The 22,276-nt window shown below is 44.4% G+C and overlaps 1 protein-coding gene across 3 annotated transcripts in view; it reads right to left on the reverse strand.

Moving 5' to 3' along the window:
* LOC149817641 (putative transcriptional regulator SLK2) overlaps positions 1 to 22,276 on the reverse strand; it is a 97,438-nt gene that overhangs the window by 36,256 nt on the left and 38,906 nt on the right. For 2 of the 3 annotated variants that reach the window (XM_089985159.1, XM_089985160.1), the window contains exons 7-9: positions 3,958 to 4,058; positions 3,786 to 3,879; positions 3,641 to 3,710 (exon numbers count right to left, since the gene is read on the reverse strand). In XM_089985159.1, coding sequence (XP_089841285.1) covers positions 3,641 to 3,710; positions 3,786 to 3,879; positions 3,958 to 4,058 — 265 coding nt within the window. Of the gene's footprint in view, positions 1 to 2,957; positions 3,535 to 3,640; positions 3,711 to 3,785; positions 3,880 to 3,957; positions 4,059 to 22,276 lie in introns of those variants that run through there. The other variant, XM_089985161.1, reaches the window with a different exon arrangement.

Raw genomic sequence — 22,276 nt, forward strand, 5'->3', positions numbered from 1 at the left:
TCGGATCCTTCGAGATCCTTGAGCGTGTTGGGGAGATTACATACCATGTGGCACTTCCGCAGTTTTCTCAGATTCACGTCTCAATGTTGAGGAAGTAGTGTCTAACCCCTCACATGTGATCCACTACGAGGCGGTTGAGGTGCAACCTGACTTGACGATAGAGGAGAGGCCGATGGAGATTGTGAATCGCCAGAAGAAGACAATGCGCAGTAGGACGATCCCGTTCGTGAAGGTGTGTTGGTAGCATCACGGACTGGACGAGTGCACCTGGGAGCCCGAGACCGATATGTGTGAGCACTACCCACACCTCTTTAGTATATTCTAATTTTGTGGACGAAATTCTTTTAAGGGGGTAGGGATATAATATCGTGTGTTTTTGTACTGTGTTAAACTTTGAAATTTCTGAAAATTTAGCTAAGTGTTGTAGAAACATCGATAAAATGCCCGATGTTAGATTATGATATTTGAATCTGAGCTTAGTTCAAGTATCATCGATAAGACCTAAACGAGCCAATTAATAAGTGAAAAAATTTTATTGTTGAGCTTTAAAATCAAGCAAAATTCGGGTTAAATTTAGGCGAAATTCGAGTTATATATCGTTAGATGCACCTCAAAATTCAGAGTTCAACGATATTTTATTTTTCTAAATTTGGTATTAAATATATATATATATATATATATATATATATATATATATATATATATATTTTATCCAAAATACCCAATAGGGGTATTTTGATATTTTTCACATATAATATAAGTTGTTTTAAAACAACTTATTTTAGGCTTTTTTTTATTCTTTATTTTATTTATTTTATTCTCCCTTTTTGGATCATTGGGGACCCCACAAGGGGAGTCGTTGGGGCTCCCCAATGACTCCTTTGTAGGGCTCCCCAACGACTCCTTTGTAGGGAGCCCCAATGCTCCCACACTCTTTCTTTTACTTTGTATATAAAGGGGTTCTCCCCCTCCCATTATTGTGTAGTTCTCTCACCTCTTCTTAATAATATTGATTCATTTTTTTGCCCTTTGGCATTTCCCCTTAGTGGGTTTGTGTATTTTCTTCTGAGTTCCCCTTAGTGAGTTTATGTATTTGCACTTTATGTGTTGGTGATTTCTTGTACATTATTGAACCTTCAAGTGTTATCACTTGTTATTTGTATTTCGGCTTATTTCCTTACATTCGAGCTACAGTTGGCTCGAAAATTGTATTTTTTCAAAAAAGACCCGCCTCGACCGTGTCTGGATTTGATCGAACCGAATCCGATCCATATTATCCAAGTTAATATGGATTTAAACTCAATCCAAGACCCATATTAACTAGAATCCGATCCACCTCAGGATCCATATGGATTTGGATCTTGAATCTTAATCCAAATCCAAAATACAAGTCCAACAAAATTAAAGCTTTAAATTTAGTATAAAGGTTTAATTTAAGAGAATTTAAAGTTAAAAAAGACTCCTAGAGGGATAAAGCACCCTCTGGAATTTTTTGGATTTTTAATAATTAATTAAATTAATATTAAAATTTATTAAATTCCGAAATTGTTAGATAAGGTAGTTAAAAAGTAATTAGGGTTCTCTAGAAGATCCCCAGTTGAGTAAACCAAAAAGGTAAGTCTTTAAAAAAAGTAGTTGGAAAAGTCAATAAAAAAAAGAGTTGAGAAAAATTAGGAAAGAATTCTATCTCCAGCCCTCATACGAGAAACCCTAGAGGGGGGCGTCACCCTCTAGAGGCCCTCTTTAGTATAAAAACTCAAAAAAAAAAAAAAAGAGAGAAGAGAAAACATGGGAGAGGAAGAGAAGAAGAAGAGGAAAAGAAGGAGAATAAGTCTTCTTCCTCTCCGATCATCCGAGATTTTTCGATCGTTTTTTAGCTTCGAAAAAAATACGGGTTCCTCTCTCTTGGTTCGAATGGAAGGGAATAATAGCCTAAATCAGATTTAGGTGAGATTTTTTAAGAAAACCATGAATCTGATTTTGGTTGTGCAGGTTCAATCCATGGAAATCGATATATGTATGGCTGGTAATATGTATTTCTGATTTTAAACCTTCATTTCATAACAAAAACATGCCTTACACCTGACTATATATAGAGAGAGAGAGAAAAAATTGAAAATAGAGAATTAAAAGCAAAGTTTGTGGGAACGAAGAATCAAATAGCTGATTTATTCACAAAATTTATATTCTTTATTACCCTTATTAGCTGTGTATTCTCTTTTGTATTGATGGGGTAATGTTGTAATATTACAAAAAGGAAAGTTCATATATAATAGAAGGTAGACTCACATGTTCTCACATTGGGAAACATGCTTTCAGAATTCTGTCCAGCCCTATTCTCCTCTTCCTCTTCTCTGCAGCATCTCTGAAACTACAAGATGCCAAAATCTTCACACTCAACTGCTCATTATCCAATAGTCTTCTACAGTTTATGACCTGCTAATTGCTATTCAGTATACAAATAATTATCTATAAATTGTGATCATCTTGAATATTGATATAATATTATTTATTATTCATTGTAGATCAACTCATGTTAATTAGTTAAGCCTTTGTTTCTTTTGTGCAATTATTTTATTTTTACATAAAAAAAATCAGTATTTTTATGATTTTCCTTTTTGTTCTTTTTAATTGAACTATATTTTTAGCATCTATCTTACAATAGCAAAAGATGAATCTGGAGCCAGGCCTTGCAATACATGTTAAGATAACCAACTCACTGAGTTCAATACAAAAATTTGGTACTTTTCTTAGCCATGGTTATCTTTATAATAGAGATGATTGTCTTTTTAAAGAAATGAGTCTTAATCTTGTTCACTACGATGAAGGCCAACTTAAGACCATACCAACAATATAAAGGATCAAGCATCTATCCACTTGTGGATTAATAATCAGTATATTAGTACACTATCCTACCGTACAGTGAAAAACTACAGTTTTCACTTACAGGCCCATGCGTCAGTATTAAGTAAATCAAACAAGATAATTTGATAAACGGTTTATTTAATCAAATTATCATCTGGATCAATTTATTTTTATGTAAAAACCTAACTTTTGTACCCTGCTAGGCTATCTATTTTTTTCACATTTGAGAACCTACTTAAAAATCAAAATGACTTGAATCATGTATCTTCTATGCAGGCAATGATAAAGCTATTTGTACCCTGCTAGGCTATCTATTTTTTTCACATTTGAGAACCTACTTAAAAATCAAAATGACTTGAAACATGTATCTTATATGCATGCAATGATAAAGATAGGTCCAAAATGCAAGATATTCATTTGATCAGTCACAATTAGTTGGACTTGTTAGGCTTAGGCACTAAAAAATATATATTTATAGTGTTACTGTTATTTATGCAAAATCACTACGGCAGCAACCTATTAGTTAGAATAAAAAAGTTAAAAGAGAACCAAAACTGATGACGTTGAACAATAAATTACAGTTTAGCACTTCAGCTCTTCAATAGAGGCTCCAACAGACACTATCTTGCCACGAACTCAATAATATGCCAACATAGCATAGCTAACTGCCTATAGAATGTTCAAAAATATGTAATTAAGAATTTTAAAAAATACTGTTATAAATGTTCAAAGTTACAAAAGCAGAAAGAGTTATGAAAACAGCTACAGAACTTACCAATAGGCCCGACATTGTGCTCCCGGCTGAAGTCAATCAAATCCTTCATGCTGTTGACAACCTCTGATATCTATTTGTAGTGACAGTAAGCAACAATGCTCAACATACTAGTCCATGGATCAATGAGAGAGAGAGAGATAGCTACCTGCAAGCACTGAATATATCTTTTGGGAAATCCAAAGTCATGGAGTTCCTGTAGCTCCAGAACCCTTGCAAGTTGATGTCCTGCTTGAACAAACCTAAAATAGACCACCACCTAATTAATCTTTTCTTCCCCACGAAGTTCAATTTAGTTTTTGCAAAACTATCACACTCACATGCTACAGTTTGCCTGCAAATCCTGGGCTGAAAGCCCTGAAGATCCACTTTCAGATACAGTGTTTTGATATTTCTGTACAACCTGTGCCAGCTGATTCACCTGAAAAAGGCATATTCTCCAAATATCAATGCTGATCAAGATTCAGTCCTATCAAGAACCTATGGGGATGTCAATAAGCAAATATGCAAACATGTCACTCCAAACAACAAAGAACCCAGGGCCTCAACAAATGGTTGTGTTAGAAATACATGTGATTTCAGCCTCTTATTTGTAAATTGTAACATTGTAATTTTATATCTTGCCAAAGGGCACATATGTAATTTCTCACCAGGGGCGTCCCAAAGGGAATGATCCTTATCTGATTTTCTGCATCTTCTTTTTCTTTGTTGTCTTGTCTGGGATCCAACTGAAGCACATATACCGAGGCTAATCTTCACATGGTATCAGAGCGCAGGCGAGGATAAGCTTCCTGCACACCACGGCTGCTGAAAACTCTTGCTATTATTCCCAGATGTGGTTTCCTTCAAGTTTTCAAAACCCAAACTTCTATTGTTTTTCTAATCTCTATTCTCAAATCTTCCTTCTTTCAAATAGCCTCTCTTTAAATGTGCTCATCCCATCTTCCTTCTTGAATATCTCATTAGTTTTTATCTATGTGCTGATATCTTTCACCAAAAAAAAAAGGTAAAAGTGTTGTCCTCCCTATTTTTCTGGTTTCATCTACTCCAAAAGGTAGAGTCGAACATGATTGTTTTCGATTTTGCAGCTGTAATACCCGTGTTTTTTATCAAATAAATAAACTTGAAATTTATGTCCTTCAGCGGGTACCAGGATATTTTTATTATTTTATGTGTTTAATACGTATTTGGATCTCGGATATCTTGTTTGGATCTTCAATGTCAAAACCCTAATGTGCTATTTGAATCGTAGATATCGGATCACAAACTTAGTATGTGGATACCTAGTAGTAAATTTCAATCTCTTGTTTCGGATCTCTGATATTGGATCCTCAATATCAAGGTCATATTAGATACTGGATCCGGGAAGAACTCAATGGATCCACGAAGTTTAAATTAGACGTTAATGAGAAAATTTCTATGTCAGACCTATAACACCTTATGGGGATTCGTAATAGTCTATGGGACATTTGGATCCACAATATTGCATTTGGATCCTGGACATCGGAGATTTAAATATGGCGAAGATGCAATTAGAATTTTTATGTTTGGACCCACAATAGTGGTCTAGATCTAGGTATGGTAATTCGGATCCATAGTGTGAAGAAAATTTTGGATACTTAGATCCGTATTTCTTAAGAGGGTTTTATGATTTCGATGGATCTTGGAACCGTAATAAGTGGTTGAGATCCATGATAAAGTATTTGGGTCCAAAGAAATTTAGTTAGAGTTTATGTAAAACCCCATTTAAAAAAAATAATAATAATATCGGTTTGGACCCGGGCCGGGTCGGGTCCGGACCCGACCCGGGCCCCTTTTTATTTTAGGGTTTTAAGTAACCCGACGCAGGGTCCCGAGCGCCGCACCCCCCCCCCTCTTCTCCCCCTTCATTTTCGGGTTGATTGGGGAAACCCACCGAGGTTTCCCCTTTCATCTTCCCCCCCGAGCTCTTTATGAGGAGTGCTGGAGGGCGAGGGGAGGCACGCCTCCCCTCTCGAGCTTCCTCCGCCGCGCTGGTCTCCTTCCCTGCTGCGCCCGCCGCCGACGCCGGGAACCCCCCCAGGTACGCCGTTCTTCTCTTCTCCTCCCTCTTCTCCTCCTCACCCCCTCCCTGTCACCGCGCCGGGAGGCCGGCAGGTGGCTCACAGCCACTGCCGCGGCCTCCCACCGCCTCTCTGTGTCGCCAGGGCCCCGACAGGTGGCCTACGCGGCCCCTGTCGTCCCCGTCTCCCTCTGCGATTCGTCGGAGTGCCGGCAGGGGACCGGTGGCCCCTGCGGCACCCCTTTTTGCTGCCACCTCGTGGCTTTCGGCAGGGGCTGGCCCCCTGCCGTCTCGTGCTGTCGGCAGGGGTTGGCCCCTGCCGACCTGTGCTTTCGGCAGGGGCTGGGCCCCCTGCCGTCTGGTGCTGTCGGCAGGGGTGGCCCTTGCTGACCTGTGTTGTCGGCAGGGGCTCAGCCCCTGCCACTTCGTGCTGGCGGCAGGGGTTGGCCCCTGCCGACATGTGCTTTCGGCAGGGGCTGGCCCCCTGCCATCCATGTGCTTCTGGCAGGGGCCATCCATTGCTTCCGGCAGGGGCTGGCCCCCTGCCATCCATTGCTTCCGGCAGGGGCTGGCCCCCTGCCATCCATTGCTGTCGGCAGGGGCTCAGCCCCTGCCACTGTGTGCCGTTGGCAGGGGCTCAGCCCTGCCACTTGGTGGCTGTCGACAGGGGTTGGCCCCCTGCCGCTACGCTATGTTTAGGCAAGGGCTTGTTCCCCCGCCGCTTGTCTGTTTTCGGCCAGCAGGGGCACACCTCTGCTGCCTCTCTTTTCCTATAGGCAGGTTTGTCTTTCTTTTGCTCCGCATGATAATTAACATAGCACTGTTGCAGACCTCGCATCGGACCCCTCGCTCTGGCTCCGCGGCCCGAGCCTCGTATCATCTACACGCGTAGACGCACGCAGCTGCACGACATCCCGAGGTAGGGGAAAGTCGCACGATGGGTTTGTAAGAATGAATTAAAATTATAAGGATTTTGTGATAGAATAGTTTATTTGGCATGCATTCTCACTCGTAGAAATTCCTAACTGGTGATTGTCTGTGTTGTGTTTCTGCATCTGTATTCTTTTGAAATTTCATACTTATTGTTGAAGCTCTACGAGTAGACTCATTGCTAGAAAGACCTTATTCCTGTATGTTCGCCTGGCTCACTGTTATAAGTTACTATAAATGCCTTATTGATTATTGCCTGATGAATCTTGGAGGTGACTTCTTGATTCTTAGTATTCGAGCATGCCAAGCATAATACAGACATTTATAAAACCTTGTGATAGGCTATCTATCAAGAACCCACAAATTTCCTTTGGTAATTAGACCTGAAGAAAAGTATGATACAATAGTACGGGAGGTCATTCAGTACCTCAAAGTGATTAAGAAATTCCTTATTGATATCCATGAGATGATACCGGCCTCCTCAGGCCCCTCTGCTCAGAGAGCAATTCATGTTATGTATGAACCAAAAGAATCATAAACCATTATGCTGCCCTCTCATTGTAGTTGTACTTCTGGGAAGGTACGATCGTACTTTTGGACAAGTACGTCCCATGTGGGTTACGATGGTGGGATGATGAGGTTGTGGCAACCTCGATGAATGCTATTAGCAAAAAGCTGAGATCACATAAAATCGTGATCATTTCGCCTTCACAGGCAAGATGCTCGAGTGGGTCTAATGGACCAGAGCATGTAGGATGGGACGGCGGTTAAGAAACCCCCGTCGTACCCATCCGATCTTCACGGTTCATCAAGGGAGAGGATGGATGGTACAAAGACTCCGATGGACAGGTTGTTAACAACCACCCCACGAGCAAAAGACTCGGTTTTCCCCAGTCATCGGAGTTAGGGGAATTGGGATTACCATAAATTATCCTAGGTGGTAATTCCCAGGCACTTCTGCAGAAGTTGGATGCATCCATGGGCCACGAATGCCTTTGGGGATTTACTCTCTTGGTCACTGACCGTCCCCTTAGGAGCGGACTCAGTCAGCCATCCGGGTTAATGAAAACACCTGACATAATAAACCCCCGGATCGGTCTCGGCTGTTTCTACGTTTCGCGTCTGTGCGTACCCACAGGCCAGTTAATATCAGAACTTAAAGAATATATTCAGGAATAGATATAGATGACTGAGACTTACATTGTTTCTCTTTGCACTTATTACATTTGCTAGAATAGACTACAACTGCTTTAATTGCTTAAATATCATAATTGCTTATCTCATGAATGTCCTGTTTTATTTTCATTCTACTTATCTGTTCGTGCACCTACTAGTTTGTTATGAAACTGACCCATTTCATGGGCAGGTGAGGAGTAGGACTTCACTGGCGGCCGATGGCGTGGTGCAACGTGGATCAAGATTCATTTTCTTTCTGCTGGCGGCTTGGCTCTTGGACTTTTTGGAGTTTTTCTTAGATTTATAGAACTTTGGAATAAAAGACTCATTTTGTAATAAACTGCAGATTTTAATCGATTGCCTTATTTCTTAAATTTCTTTAAGATGTGGTACATGTGAATGATGGTTTTTCAGCTAACGTACCCAGGATTGTTGACTTGTGTCCCTTTCTAAATGTCTTCTGCTGTTGTTTTTAAATATTAAACTTTAAATCTTTGAAAGGTTTTCGAAATCACAAGTCGAAATTTTGGGGCATTACAACTTGGTATCAAAGCCAGGTTAGAAAGAAGTGAATCTTGACTATTGAGCATCCCATCGCGCTGTAAGTAGATCTTTGATATTTCATAGCATGTTTAGACTAAATGATATTCTTGTTTTATTCGTAGTACCGTTGGATATATGGATCCAGTTACTGGTTCTAATGGTAGTCGCGGTAGGAGCACGCGTAGTGTACGTGGCCGTTCCGTAAGGGGGAGGGGCGGACGTGAGATGTTCGGGGCTGGTTACTGGGCTAACCGCCCTCCTCTACCCATTTTTACGGATGAGCAAGGCTTCGCACTACCAATCGCCTACCAGATACCCTTGGCAGCAGCGTGGGCTGAAGTGCATGCTCGAGAAGGTGGTTTCGCGCCTTCACACATTCGGGTGCACCATCAGACACCACAGGAGTCATCGGGAGATTTTGTTCCCCCTGAGTTAGCAGAGGAGTGCGGTTTCTGCGGAGAAATTGGGCACACCGTGGATGCTTGCCTCCACAAGGTCAAGCATGACGACAAGATCGCAATTTCGACTGTCGGCGAGCAACCGCCACTTCCGACAGACCCAGTGGGCGGTGTATCACCCACATATACACCTGCGACGGATTCTTCAGATTATAGTCTTGGCTCACCGGAATATACTCCGGCGACGCCCCTTTACGGGCAGAGCCCTCCTACGATGAGCCACTTCCCTTCACCCCTAAGCGCAGATTCAGGCGCACAGGCAATAGAAGGGAATATCTTAGGAAGTATTCTAGTCGTCCCTAAGGGGAGGTAGCACGCACCCAGTTTTGTTGGAGTCTGTGAACTCATTTATAACTGCGGAATATAACTTTTGCTTATGTACCAGCACAGCTGGATTCTAAATATTTGACTCTCGGAATAAAGATTTATGTTCTTGCCTTTGTTTCTATACTTATGCCTACTGGTACGTTTTCAGTGTTTTTGATTTTTATCTTGGTTGCTTTTTAAGGATGGCGGGAAACTCAAGCCACAGCATGGCCGATGAGTTGCGTGAACAGAGGGGATTCATGATGGATACCCTCAACTCCTTAGCTGAGGCGATTCGTAACCAGGGTCGCCCCCATCAGGATCCAGGTTCCCTTGTTGGGAATGCACCAAACGCCACATATGAAAAATTTCTGAAGCTGGACCCTCCTACTTTCTCGGGCAAGGTTGATCCTGACTTGGCGGAGAGTTGGGTTAAAGAGGTGGAACGGGTGTTCCAAGTGTTGTCCATTCCTGAGGATAAGAAGACAATGTTCGGGTCCTTTCGTTTGAAGGACGACGCTCGCGAATGGTGGGACACTACGCGGGAGGTGCAGTTTCCGGGTGCTGAGGTGATTCCGTGGGAGGCCTTCCGAAGGGTTTTTCTCGGAAACTATTTTCCTCCTCATGCGAGGGAAAAGAAGAAGGTGGAATTTCTGGAACTGTGCCAAGGCAGCTTAAGTTTGAACGAATATATCGCCAAATTTCAACGGATGGAGCGCTATTGTCCTCACCTATTCGAGGATGATCATGAGCGGGCCGGGAAGTTTATTCGCGGACTGAAGGAAGGACTCAGGCATAGGGTTCTCACCAGTATGACCGCGACTTTTTCTGCGGCAGTAGCAGCAGCCACCCTACTGAACGAGGATTGGGAGCGTTCAAAAAGTGTGCAAGCCAAGAAGTCAACCGCGTCAGGTGGTGAGCAGAAGAAGACCTTTTCCGGCGGCCCAGGGCAGCGACCACCTTTTCCAGTGAAGACTGAAGCAGGGAAGAAACAGTTTCCTCCAGCAAAACGCCAGCGACAACAGGGCCCTCCACCGCCCAGGCAACCGTCGAGTGATAACTGCCCCAGGTGCAAGAGGCCTCATGTGGGACAATCTTGTCCGCGGGACACTGGCGGATGCCTGTACTGTGGCAAGATGGGCCATTTCATACGCGACTGCCAGAAGAAAGCAGCAGATGACCTCAAGCGAACCGGCAACGTAGCTCAGCCTCCTCGACCACCTCATCAGCAACAACAGCGAGCACAACCAAGCAGTGGCAGAGAGCCGGGTCGAGTTTATGCAGCCACGGTCGATCAATTGACCAAAGGGGATCTCGTTTAAGGTACCATTCTTGTTGCTGATCAAGCAGCTTTTGCACTCTTTGATTGTGGTGCCACACATTCGTTTGTTTCAGAAAAATTCGTAAAACAATTGCATATAACGGTAAAAACGCTTGATAATGCATTAGACGTGTATAACCCCGTTGGGAAGAACACGGTTTGCACCACTTTCATACCTGAATTGGACGTAGTTGTGGCAGAGCGGCACTTGTCTGCTTGTGCTATCCTGCTGGAGATGACTGAATTTGACGTTATCCTAGGCATGGATTGGTTGCACAAGTATCATGCCAAGATATTTTGCCGTGATGGCAAGATCGTTTTATCACCTCCAGGCTCTTCGAGAGTAGAATTCAGAATTCCCAGACCTGTTCGAGCAAGCCGGATGATCTCGGCGCTTAAGGCGCAGAACTTTTTGCGGAAGGGATGCACTGCCTTTTTGGTTAGTGTTATCCAGTCAGATCCAATGCCCATTCCCATCAGTGAGCTAGATGTTGTTCGCGATTACCCCGACGTTTTTCCTAAAGAGCTGTCGGGACTTCCACCGTCTCGTGAGGTAGAATTCAATATTGAATTGCTACCAGGTACGACACCAATCTCCAAAGCACCCTACAGAATGGCGCGAGCTGAGCTTGAGGAGTTGAAGAAGCAGTTGCAGGAGTTGTTGGATCAGGGATTCATTCGCCCCAGCGTTTCTCCTTGGGGAGCTCCTGTGCTCTTCGTGAAGAAGAAGGACGGGACCTTGCGGTTGTGTATCGACTATCGAATGCTCAACCAGGCCATAATAAAAAACAAGTACCCATTGCCGCGTATCGAAGACTTATTCGATCAGTTGCAGAAGGCCAAGGTTTTCTCGAAAATCGATCTTAGGTCTGGATATCATCAGCTCAGAATTAGGAATGAGGATATTCCTAAGACGGCCTTTCGGACGAGATACGGACATTACGAGTTCACAGTCATGCCGTTCGGACTGACCAATGCCCCCGCAGCTTTCATGGACTTGATGAATAGGGTGTTCAAGCCATTTCTGGACACCTTCGTGATCGTGTTCATCGACGACATCTTGGTGTACTCAGAAAGTCGAGAGCAACATCGAGAGCACCTAACCGTTGTGTTAGAAACCTTGCAAAAGGAACGTTTGTATGCCAAGTTCTCTAAATGTGAATTCTGGCTCGAGGAAGTCATGTTTTTGGGACACGTTATTTCTAAAGAAGGAGTGTTTGTGGACCCTGCAAAGGTGGAGGCTGTACTTGGTTGGCAGCAACCAAAGAACGTGCGTGATATCAGGAGTTTCCTTGGACTAGCGGGTTACTACAGAAGATTCATTCAGGATTTTTCTAAAATTGTGTTACCCCTGACTAAGTTACTGAAGAAAGAGGCTAAATTCTTATGGGACGAGAAGTGCGAGGCGAGTTTTCAATTATTGAAGGAGCGACTTACCAGTGCTCCTATTTTGACCTTACCTTCTGGTAAGGGCGGGTTCGTGATTTATACCGATGCCTCTGGGTCAGGCCTAGGGGCCGTGCTGATGCAGAATGGGAAGGTGATCGCTTACGCTTCTCGACAACTTAAAATTCACGAGAAGAACTACCCAACTCACGATTTAGAGTTAGCTACGGTGGTGTTCGCACTGAAGATATGGCGACATTACTTGTATGGGGAGCAGTTTGAAGCATTCACCGATCATAAGAGCCTTAAGTACCTATTTTCACAGAAGGAATTGAATATGAGACAACGGCGTTGGCTTGAATTCCTCAAGGATTACGACTTCACCCTCTCCTACCACCCAGGAAAGGCGAACGTCGTGGCTGACGCTCTCAGCCGCAAAGCACCGGAAGTTTCGATTAATGCCTTATTCGCTGGATGGAGGTTGGTCGAAGACCTAGCCTCTTGGGAACCTTTCGCAATCACTCAAGGTTCAATCGGTTTATCCCACCTTGTTGCTCAACCTGAGCTACTAGCGAGAATCATCAATGGGCAGAAGACTGATGCGCGCTACGAGAAGTTGAAGGCTCAAGCGGTATTGGCAGATACACCTTTTCGTCTGAAGGAGGATGGAAGTATATGGTTGAGGGAGCGCCTTTGGGTTCCTGATGACCCGGTTCTTCGAGATGAAGTTCTTGCGGAAGCCCACAAGTCTAGGTACACAATTCACCCGGGTAGCACGAAGATGTTCAAGGACCTGCAACGCAGTTATTGGTGGAACGGTATGAAGCGAGACGTGGCTGAGTATGTCTCGAAGTGTTTAACGTGTCAGCAAATCAAGATCGAGCACCAGAGACCCGGTGGGGTCATGCAGCAGATAGAGATCCCTCTATGGAAGTGGGAAGATGTTACCATGGACTTTATAGTCGGTCTTCCGAGGACGCGGAGAAAGCATGACGCGATTTGGGTGATCGTCGATAGACTCACCAAGTCGGCTCACTTTCTACCTATCCGTCTCAACCAATCGTTAGATAGTCTCGCTGATCTCTATGTTAGAGAGATTGTGAGATTGCACGGTGTTCCAGTCTCGATTATCTCCGATCGTGATCCTAGATTCACTTCAAGGTTTTGGGGACAACTTCAGTTGGCGTTGGGCACAAAGTTAAAGTTTAGTACTGCATTTCACCCTCAGACGGACGGGCAGTCGGAGCGTACGATTCAAACCTTGGAAGACATGCTTCGAACCTGTATGATGGACTGGAAGGGAGAGTGGGATTCCCACATCAGTTTGGCGGAGTTCGCGTATAACAACAGCTATCATGCGAGCATCGGGATGGCCCCATACGAAGCTTTGTATGGGAGGCCATGTCGATCACCTGTTTACTGGGACGAGGTTGGCGAGCGAAAATTGGAGGCACCTATAGTCTTGCAACACTATACTCAACAAGTGCAGATGATTCGGGAACGACTCTGTACCGCTCAGAGTCGGCAGAAGAGCTATGCAGATAGACGCCGACGAGAGCTTACCTTCGATATTGGTGAGATGGTTTTTGTTAAGGTATCTCCGACGAAGAGCATATTTCGGTTCGAGAAGAAGGGAAAGCTGAGTCCTAGATACGTCGGACCGTTCGAAATCCTGGAGCGAATTGGAGAAGCAGCTTATCGCGTGGCGTAACCTCCGCAGTATGCTCAGATCCATAATGTTTTTCACGTATCCATTTTGAGGAAGTATGTTCACGATCCATCGCACATCATTCATTATGATGATGTGGACATTAGAGGGGACTTGACTTTCGAAGAAAGACCAGTGAAGATCATCGACCGTCGTGACCAAGTGCTTAGATCAAAGACCATTTCCTTTGTAAAGGTTCGGTGGCAACATCATGGGATTGACGAAAGTACTTGGGAACCTGAGAACGATATCAGGGAAAAATATCTTGACCTGTATTTTGATTCTTCAAGGTAATAGATATTTCGCGGACGAAATTCTTTTAAGAGGGGTAGGATGTAAAACCCCATTTAAAAAAAATAATAATATTGGTTTGGACCCGGGCCGGGTAGGGTCCGGACCCGACCCGGGCCCCTTTTTATTTTAGGGTTTTAAGTAACCCGACGGAGGGCCCCGAGCGTCGCACCCCCCCCCCCCTCTTCTCCCCCTTCATTTTCGGGTTGATTGGGGAAACCCACCGAGGTTTCCCCTTTCATCTTCCCCCCCGAGCTCTTTATGAGGAGTGTTGGAGGGCGAGGGGAGGCACGCCTCCCCTCTCGAGCTTCCTCCCCCGCGCCGGTCTCCTTCCCTGCTGCGCCCGCCGCCGACGCCGGGAAACCCCCCCCCCCCCCAGGTACGCCGTTCTTCTCTTCTCCTCCCTCTTCTCCTCCTCACCCCCTCCCTGTCACCTCGCCGGGAGGCCGGCAGGTGGCTCACAGCCACTGCCGCGGCCTCCCACCGCCTCTCTGTGTCGCCAGGGTCCCGACAGGTGGCCTACGCGGCCCCTGTCCTCCCTGTCTCCCTCTGCGATTCGCCGGAGTGCCGGCAGGGGACCGGTGGCCCCTGCGGCACCCCTTTTTGCTGCCACCTCGTGGCTTTCGGCAGGGGCTGGCCCCCTGCCGTCTCGTGCTGTCGGCAGGGGTTGGCCCCTGCCGACCTGTGTTGTCGGCAGGGGCTCAGCCCCTGCCACATCGTGCTGTCGGCAGGGGTTGGCCCCTGCCGACCTGTGCTTTCGGCAGGGGCTGGGCCCCCTGCCGTCTGGTGCTGTCGGCAGGGGTGGCCCTTGCCGACCTGTGTTGTCGGCAGGGGCTCAGCCCCTGCCACTTCGTGCTGGCGGCAGGGGTTGGCCCCTGCCGACCTGTGCTTTCGGCAGGGGCTGGCCCCCTGCCATCCATGTGCTTCTGGCAGGGGTTGGCCCCCTGCCATCCATTGCTTCGAGCAGGGGCTGGCCCCCTGCCATCCATTGCTGTCGGCAGGGGCTCAGCCCCTGCCACTGTGTGCCGTGGGCAGGGGCTCAGCCCCTGCCACTTGGTGGCTGTCGGCAGGGGTTGGCCCCCTGCCGCTACGCTATGTTTAGGCAAGGGCTTGTTCCCCCGCCGCTTGTCTGTTTTCGGCCAGCAGGGGCACACCTCTGCTGCCTCTCTTTTCCTATAGGAGGTTCGTCTTTCTTTTGCTCCGCATGATAATTAACATAGCACTGTTGCAGACCTCGCATCGGACCCCTCGCTCTGGCTCCGCGGCCCGAGCCTCGTATCATCTACACGCGTAGACGCACGCAGCTGCACGACATCCCGAGGTAGGGGAAAGTCGCACGATGGGTTTGTAAGAATGAATTAAAATTAAAAGGATTTTGTGATAGAATAGTTTATTTGGCATGCATTCTCACTCGTAGAAATTCCTAACTGGTGATTGTCTGTGTTGTGTTTCTGCATCTGTATTCTTTTGAAATTTCATACTTATTGTTGAAGCTCTACGAGTAGACTCATTGCTAGAAAGACCTTATTCCTGTATGTTCGCCTGGCTCACTGTTATAAGTTACTATAAATGCCTTATTGATTATTGCCTGATGAATCTTGGAGGTGACTTCTTGATTCTTAGTATTCGAGCATGCCAAGCATAATACAGACATTTATAAAACCTTGTGATAGGCTATCTATCAAGAACCCACAAATTTCCTTTGGTAATTAGACCTGAAGAAAAGTATGATACAATAGTACGGGAGGTCATTCAGTACCTTAAAGTGATTAAGAAATTCCTTATTGATATCCATGAGATGATACTGGCCTCCCCAGGCCCCTCTGCTCAGAGAGCAATTCATGTTATGTATTAACCAAAAGAATCATAAACCATTATGCTGCCCTCTCATCGTAGTTGTACTTCTGGGAAGGTGCGATCGTACTTTTGGACAAGTACGTCCCATGTGGGTTACGATGGTAGGATGATGAGGTTGTGGCAACCTCGATGAATGCTATTAGCAAAAAGCTGAGATCACATAAAATGGTGACCATTTCGCCTTCACAGGCAAGATGCTCGAGTGGGTCTAATGGACCAGAGCATGTAGGATGGGACGGCGGTTAAGAAACCCCCGTCGTACCCATCCGATCTTCACGGTTCATCAAGGGAGAGGATGGATGGTACAAAGACTCCGATGGACAGGTTGTTAACAACCACCCCACGAGCAAAAGACTCGGTTTTCCCCAGTCATCGGAGTTAGGGGAATTGGGATTACCATAAATTATCCTAGGTGGTAATTCCCAGGCACTTCTGCAGAAGTTGGATGCATCCATGGGCCACGAATGCCTTTGGGGATTTACTCTCTTGGTCACTGACCGTCCCCTTAGGAGCGGACTCAGTCAGCCATCCGGGTTAATGAAAACACCTGACATAATAAACCCCCGGATCGGTCTCGGCTGTTTCTACGTTTCGCGTCTGTGCGTACCCACAGGCCAGTTAATATCAGAACTTAAAGAATATATTCAGGAATAGATATAGATGACTGAGACTTACATTGTTTCTCTTTGCACTTATTACATTTGGTAGAATAGACTACAACTGCTTTAATTGCTTAAATATCATAACTGCTTATCTCATGAATGTCCTGTTTTATTTTCATTCTACTTATCTGTTCGTGCACCTACTAGTTTGTTATGAAACTGACCCATTTCATGGGCAGGTGAGGAGTAGGACTTCACTGGCGGCCGATGGCGTGGTGCAACGTGGATCAAGATTTATTTTCTTTCTGCTGGCGGCTTGGCTCTGGGACTTTTTGGAGTTTTTCTTAGATTTATAGAACTTTGGAATAAAAGACTCATTTTGTAATAAACTGCAGATTTTAATCGATTGCCTTATTTCTTAAATTCCTTTAAGATGTGGTACATGTGAATGATGGTTTTTCAGCTAACGTACCCAGGATTGTTGACTTGTATCCCTTTCTAAATGTCTTCCGCTGTTGTTTTTAAATATTAAACTTTAAATCTTTGAAAGGTTTTTCGATTCGAAATCACAAGTCGAAATTTTGGGGCGTTACAGTTTATAACCTTAAATTTTTGTTAATTATGTGAATTTATACTCAATTTTCTGAGTTTGGGGCTGGGATCCACGTTTCGGATCCAGAATTCATAAAAAGGGTCCATATATAATATCATATATATAGAAATATAAAATATATTACATAAATTAAACTTAGCAAGTAGATCCGCGGTTGGACCCATTTGGATCCGACCTGCGGACCCACTTCGCAAAGCCATCGCGGATCTAGACCAGGTTTGGATCCCGGACCTCGAACCTGGGTCGTGCCCCGTGTAAGAATTTTTTTTTGTTTAAGTTAGGTGGCCGCTCCAGAGCCTGCCCGATAAGAGGGACGTTATGGTTCTCTTAGAACCCTAACGCAGGACGTATCGATGTGGGGAGGGAGGGGTAGCGCAGCCGCCTGGGTCCTTCCTTTTTAGGGGGCCACCCTCCTACAAATCCCCGCCCGAACCCCCTTCCTCTCACGCTCTTTCTTTCCCTCTCAAATCACCTTGTTGCATTGTTTTTTCATGGTTTGTCCTTTTAGCATTTTTTAGAGCTTTTTCCTCACATTATTATGGGGTAGGAATCATTTCAGCTGAGGTCGAGAATGGTGTTATCACAAGCAGCAAAAAACTTGAGATGAGCTTGTGAAAGCCTTGAACTTGACCAACCGAGCTCCATCGAAGGTCTGTTGGGAAATTATCGCAGTGTGTATGGCAACCGATCTTGAACTAGGTACACTCGGAGGCATGTGTTAGACATGCTATCTTTAAAGCAATGATCGCCCCACTTAGACCACATCCTTGGTGCAATGAGTATTAGTGCAACCTCGGTCCCAGGATACAACTGAGCTTTCACCTACTCGTGAAGGTCGGTCCATGCTCTGCATTGGGTGAGACCGAGTAACTCAACACAGACCACCTTGAATAGCCTCTTAAGTAGGTTAGGCAAAACCTAAGCTCGACATAAGCGTAGATCCTAGGCTCAAATTAGGCACAGCCTTGACTAAGTCAAGGTCTAAACCAACTAGGGAGAGGGATAGGAAGAGAGAAAAAGAGAGAGGGCTCGTATGAGCTAGGAAGCACAAGGGGAAAGACAGAGAGAGAAATGGGAGGATGGATGCATATATAGGCCCCAGCGCCACCAGCCTCATAAAGGGGGTCAAACCAGAGTTACCGGAAGCGCCTAGGCAAAAGGGGAAGCGCGCTTCGGAAGCGCGAAACGTCATGCTTCCGAAGCGTGAGGGGAAGCGTCCCCTTTTTTTGGGAAGCGCGCTTCCCCCACGATTCCCCCTCGCTTCCCCATTTTTCCCATTTTTTCGCTTCCCCTCGCTTCCGGTTCGCTTCCGAGACGGTTCGGAATTTTCTTCTAAGTGGTCCCACGCTTCCCCGCTTCCTAAATTTTTGAAAGTGCCTCGCTTCCCGCTCCCTCTTCCTCGACTGGTAACTCTGGGTCAAACGGCTGGAAATGAATAGCCCTTAATGGCCAACGACTAGCAACAAAGGTCCCAATGGCTAGGAGAAGGGATGTTAGTACATGGAAAGTTCCAAGTATATTGCACCAATGCATAGCAAAGTTTCAATAATGTAATTCAGAAACACACACTCTGCATCCCAAAGATGTCATGATTTCCATCCATCTCATTGTTTTAAAGTGTCAAAATAGTAGCAAAAGGAGACCGTGAAAAACCTTCAGGTAATCTTCAAATGACCACCAAACTTTTAATCCTAATTAACATATCCAACAAAGGTCTCTCACTTTTCAAATACCCCCAAACTTTTAACCTGGGCTATGCAAATAACTCCAGGAAGTTACAAACATCAAAATAAATGATCAGTTTACCCTTATAAAAATAACTCAGTCCAATTTTATTTCCAACCTTCTTAACTCATCCTTGTCCTGACCTTACATCTGAAACAACACATTCCGTCAACAAACAAAAAGCTTTTGTTGAATCCGTAATCATCAAGGCCAACAATGAACATCTAATGACTTAAAGGTAGAAAATAAATTTACAGTGAGCAAAGAGTTGTTTACATGTTTCTATGAGGACAAATGTTAATTTTAACTCCATATTCAACACAAATCCAAGATCAAACTGAAGGTGTGGAGAAATAGGATATTTGCTTAAAGGTGGCAAAAGTTTGGGGTCATTTAAAGTGTGAAAACTATGGTGGGTACATTAATTTTTGTTGAGAATAGGTGGTTTTAAGTTCAAGTCTTTTTTATATTAGAGGTTTTTGATATTTTGTTTTCATAATGGGCTTAGATGTAATTATTCTTTTTAGCCTCTCTCTATTTAATATAGAGAGAAGCCCTAATCCAAGTTAACGAGTTTTCTATTATGCAGCCGACTCTCTCTCTCTCTCTCTCTCTCTCTCTTTCTCTCTCTCTCTACACAGGTGGCTGCGCATCGATCTTCCTTCTACATGGTATCAGAGCCCTCGATCTCGGGAGCGTGATCACGAGAGGACTGATCTTCACCAACGAAAAAAAAAAACCGACTGCTTGAAATCAGGTTTGTTGTTGCACGTTATGGAAGATCGGATAACAGATCTGGGATGTTACCTAGATCTGTCGTCAGATCTAAGGATGGAGCTCCCAGCGAAGATTTCCTAGAGCCGTAACCCTTGAGCTCCTCAGTTTGGAGTTTTTTTTGTTTTCGTGATCTGGCGTGATTTCCAGGATTTCCTGCCGTGATCTTTGGTTGTCGAGTTTTGTTCCTGTCGTGACGTGATTTTTTGTTTGTTGCCGAGTTGTCTTCCTGCTATTTGGGAGCAGCAGAAAGTTTTTGTGTTGTTGCGTGCCTGCCGTGATTTCATTTCATGTGTTGTTGCGTGACTGTCGTGATTTCCTGTTGTTTGAGAGCAGCTTTTATTTCCTGTGCGAATTGCGTGTGATCAAGATTTAATATGATTGATCTGTTTAACTGTGCCCTGAAGACTTATTGGTTGTCGTGCCCTATATGATTAGAGAACAGCAGTTGTCGTGAATATTTTTTTGCGACTGCATATTATCGTTGCTCGTGGTGTGTTTGGGCGCAGCAATGGTCGTGATTCCCTGCTGTGTCGAGTTTTGTTTCGTGCTGTGAAGCATGTTAGTTTAAGTTATCCTTCTGTCGTGAAAACAGCAGGAGTGATTCCCTGCTGTTTGTGGGCTGTTTTTTTTTTTTGAAAACAGCAGGTCTGATTCCCTGCTGTGTTGGAAAATTCTATTTGAGCACTTGTTGTTCAAGTGAGCAGTATGGCTCAAACTTCGAAATGCGATTCTAAAATGGAACATATTGGGGAGTATAAGGCTTTTGCCAACCCCTTCTCGTACGGCTCTTCCGTAAGGTTGAATGAAACCAACTATGTCAGGTGGTCAGAACTTTTATGATGTCGGTATCTAGACATCGTTGAAAACATATTCTGTTGGAAGATGAACCCACTGAAAAATTGGGAAAATATGTTACGTGGGATGAAGATAATGACATAGTTATGTCATGGATCATGAATAGTGTCGAACCCCATATTGCAGATGGATTGATCTACTATAATACAGCCAAACTGATGTGGGACAATCTTCGTGATACATACTCACAAGAAACTAATGTGAGTCGTATCCTGCAAGTCGAACAGGAAATATATAATTTGCAGCAGGGAGATCAGACCTTGGCCCAATACTATACCTCTGTCAAAGCTGCGTTTGAAAGACTTAATGCTCAGAGGCCTCTTTGTTGCTCGAAGCAAAAGGATCATCAAGAACAAACCATGGTTGCTCGCTTTCTTACAGGTCTCTCTTCAGAATTTTCTGTTGCAAAAGTTTAAATGTTGACTGAATCAGATGTTCCTACTCTTGCTGATGCATACAATCGTCTGAATAGACTTGCGATCTCTCTTCCACAATCTCAGCCTGTGACTCAGTCATCTGCTCTTGTTGTCTCATCTGGTTATGGGCATGGAAATATTCAGAATATCAGAGGACGAGGTCGTGGACGTGGTATGGGAGGCAGAGGAAAGCTTCAATGTACATTCTGTGGAAAATCTGGATATTTAGAAGATCGTTGTTGGGATAAGCATGGTCGGCCAACCTCTTCTTCATCAAAGTCATATGCCCCTAAAGCAAATGTTACTACTATCGAGGCAACAAATGTACAGGAGAATATCTCTGCAAGTGACCGTCGTATCACCCTCAGTCGTGTTGAATATGATGAGTTGATAGCACTTCGTCCTTTGAGTTTCACTACTCCTGTAGCTGGTGTTGCCTATTCAACCGGAAATCATCTTCATCCGACTGACAGTAAGTGGATTATTGACTCTGGTGCATCCAGACATTTGTGTGGAAATTCACTTGTTTTCTCAGATATAAAGGATATTAATGCTCATCGAGGAGTCTCATTAGCCGATGGGAGTTCCTCCCCGGTCGTTGGTCAGGGAAATAATTCTATATCCTCCTCATTACAGTTGAAAAATGTTCTTCATGCTCCAAACTTTCCTCAAAGTTTACTCTCTGCTAGTTGCCTTATAAGAGAACAAAACTGTAGAGTAATATTTGATCCGATGGGTTGTCATTTTCAGGATTTGCTGACGAGAAAGATGATTGGTGGAGGCTATGAAGAAAATGGAGTTTACTACCTACATCATCCAATGGGTAATGTTCATGTTGCAGTAGAACACTCATTCAGTCTTGTTCAGTGGCATCGTCGTCTTGGTCATCCTTCATTGTCAAAGCTTCGTTCGGTCTTTCCTCAAATTCCTTCCACCACATCATTTCAGTACGAAGCATGTCAGTTGGGAAAGCATCATCGAAGTTCGTTCCCTTTGAGTCAGAGTCAGTCTAGTAATAAAGTTTTTGAACTATTCCTACTAGGACTCAGTGTCGTTACTATCTTGTTATTGTTGATGATTTCTCTAAGTTGTCATGGGTGTTTTTAATAAAAGAACGATCTGAAGTTCCAAGTATTATCAAATCCTTAATTCTTGAAATAAAAAACTCAGTTTGAATTTATTGTCAAGATTGTTCGCACTGATAATGCTCTCGAGTTTAAATCAAAAGGTCTGTTACAATTTTACCAAGATCATGGCATCCAACCCCAAACTTCATGTGCTTATTCAACTCAACAAAATGGGGTGGCTGAGCGAAAACATCGGCACCTGCTTGATGTTGATGTTGCCAGAACCATTATGATTCAATCCAATGTTCCTGCGTTATATTGGGGTGATGCGATTACCACTGCTTGCTATCTGATCAACCACATGCCTTCGTCTTCTGTGGGTGATCAAATTCCATTACATATCCTAAAACCTAATGCCCCACTCTTTTCTTTCCCACCAAAAATATTTGGATGTGTTTGTTTTGTACACAAACTTGGCCCTGACCGTGATAAATTAGCTGCTCAAGCTACAAAATGCATATTTATAGGTTATCCCAAAAATCAAAAGGGATATCGATGTTATGATCC

Source organism: Nuphar pumila, chromosome 13, assembly GCF_984573655.1.
Source record: "Nuphar pumila chromosome 13, dmNupPumi1.hap1.1, whole genome shotgun sequence".
Classification (NCBI taxonomy): Eukaryota; Viridiplantae; Streptophyta; class Magnoliopsida; order Nymphaeales; family Nymphaeaceae; genus Nuphar; species Nuphar pumila.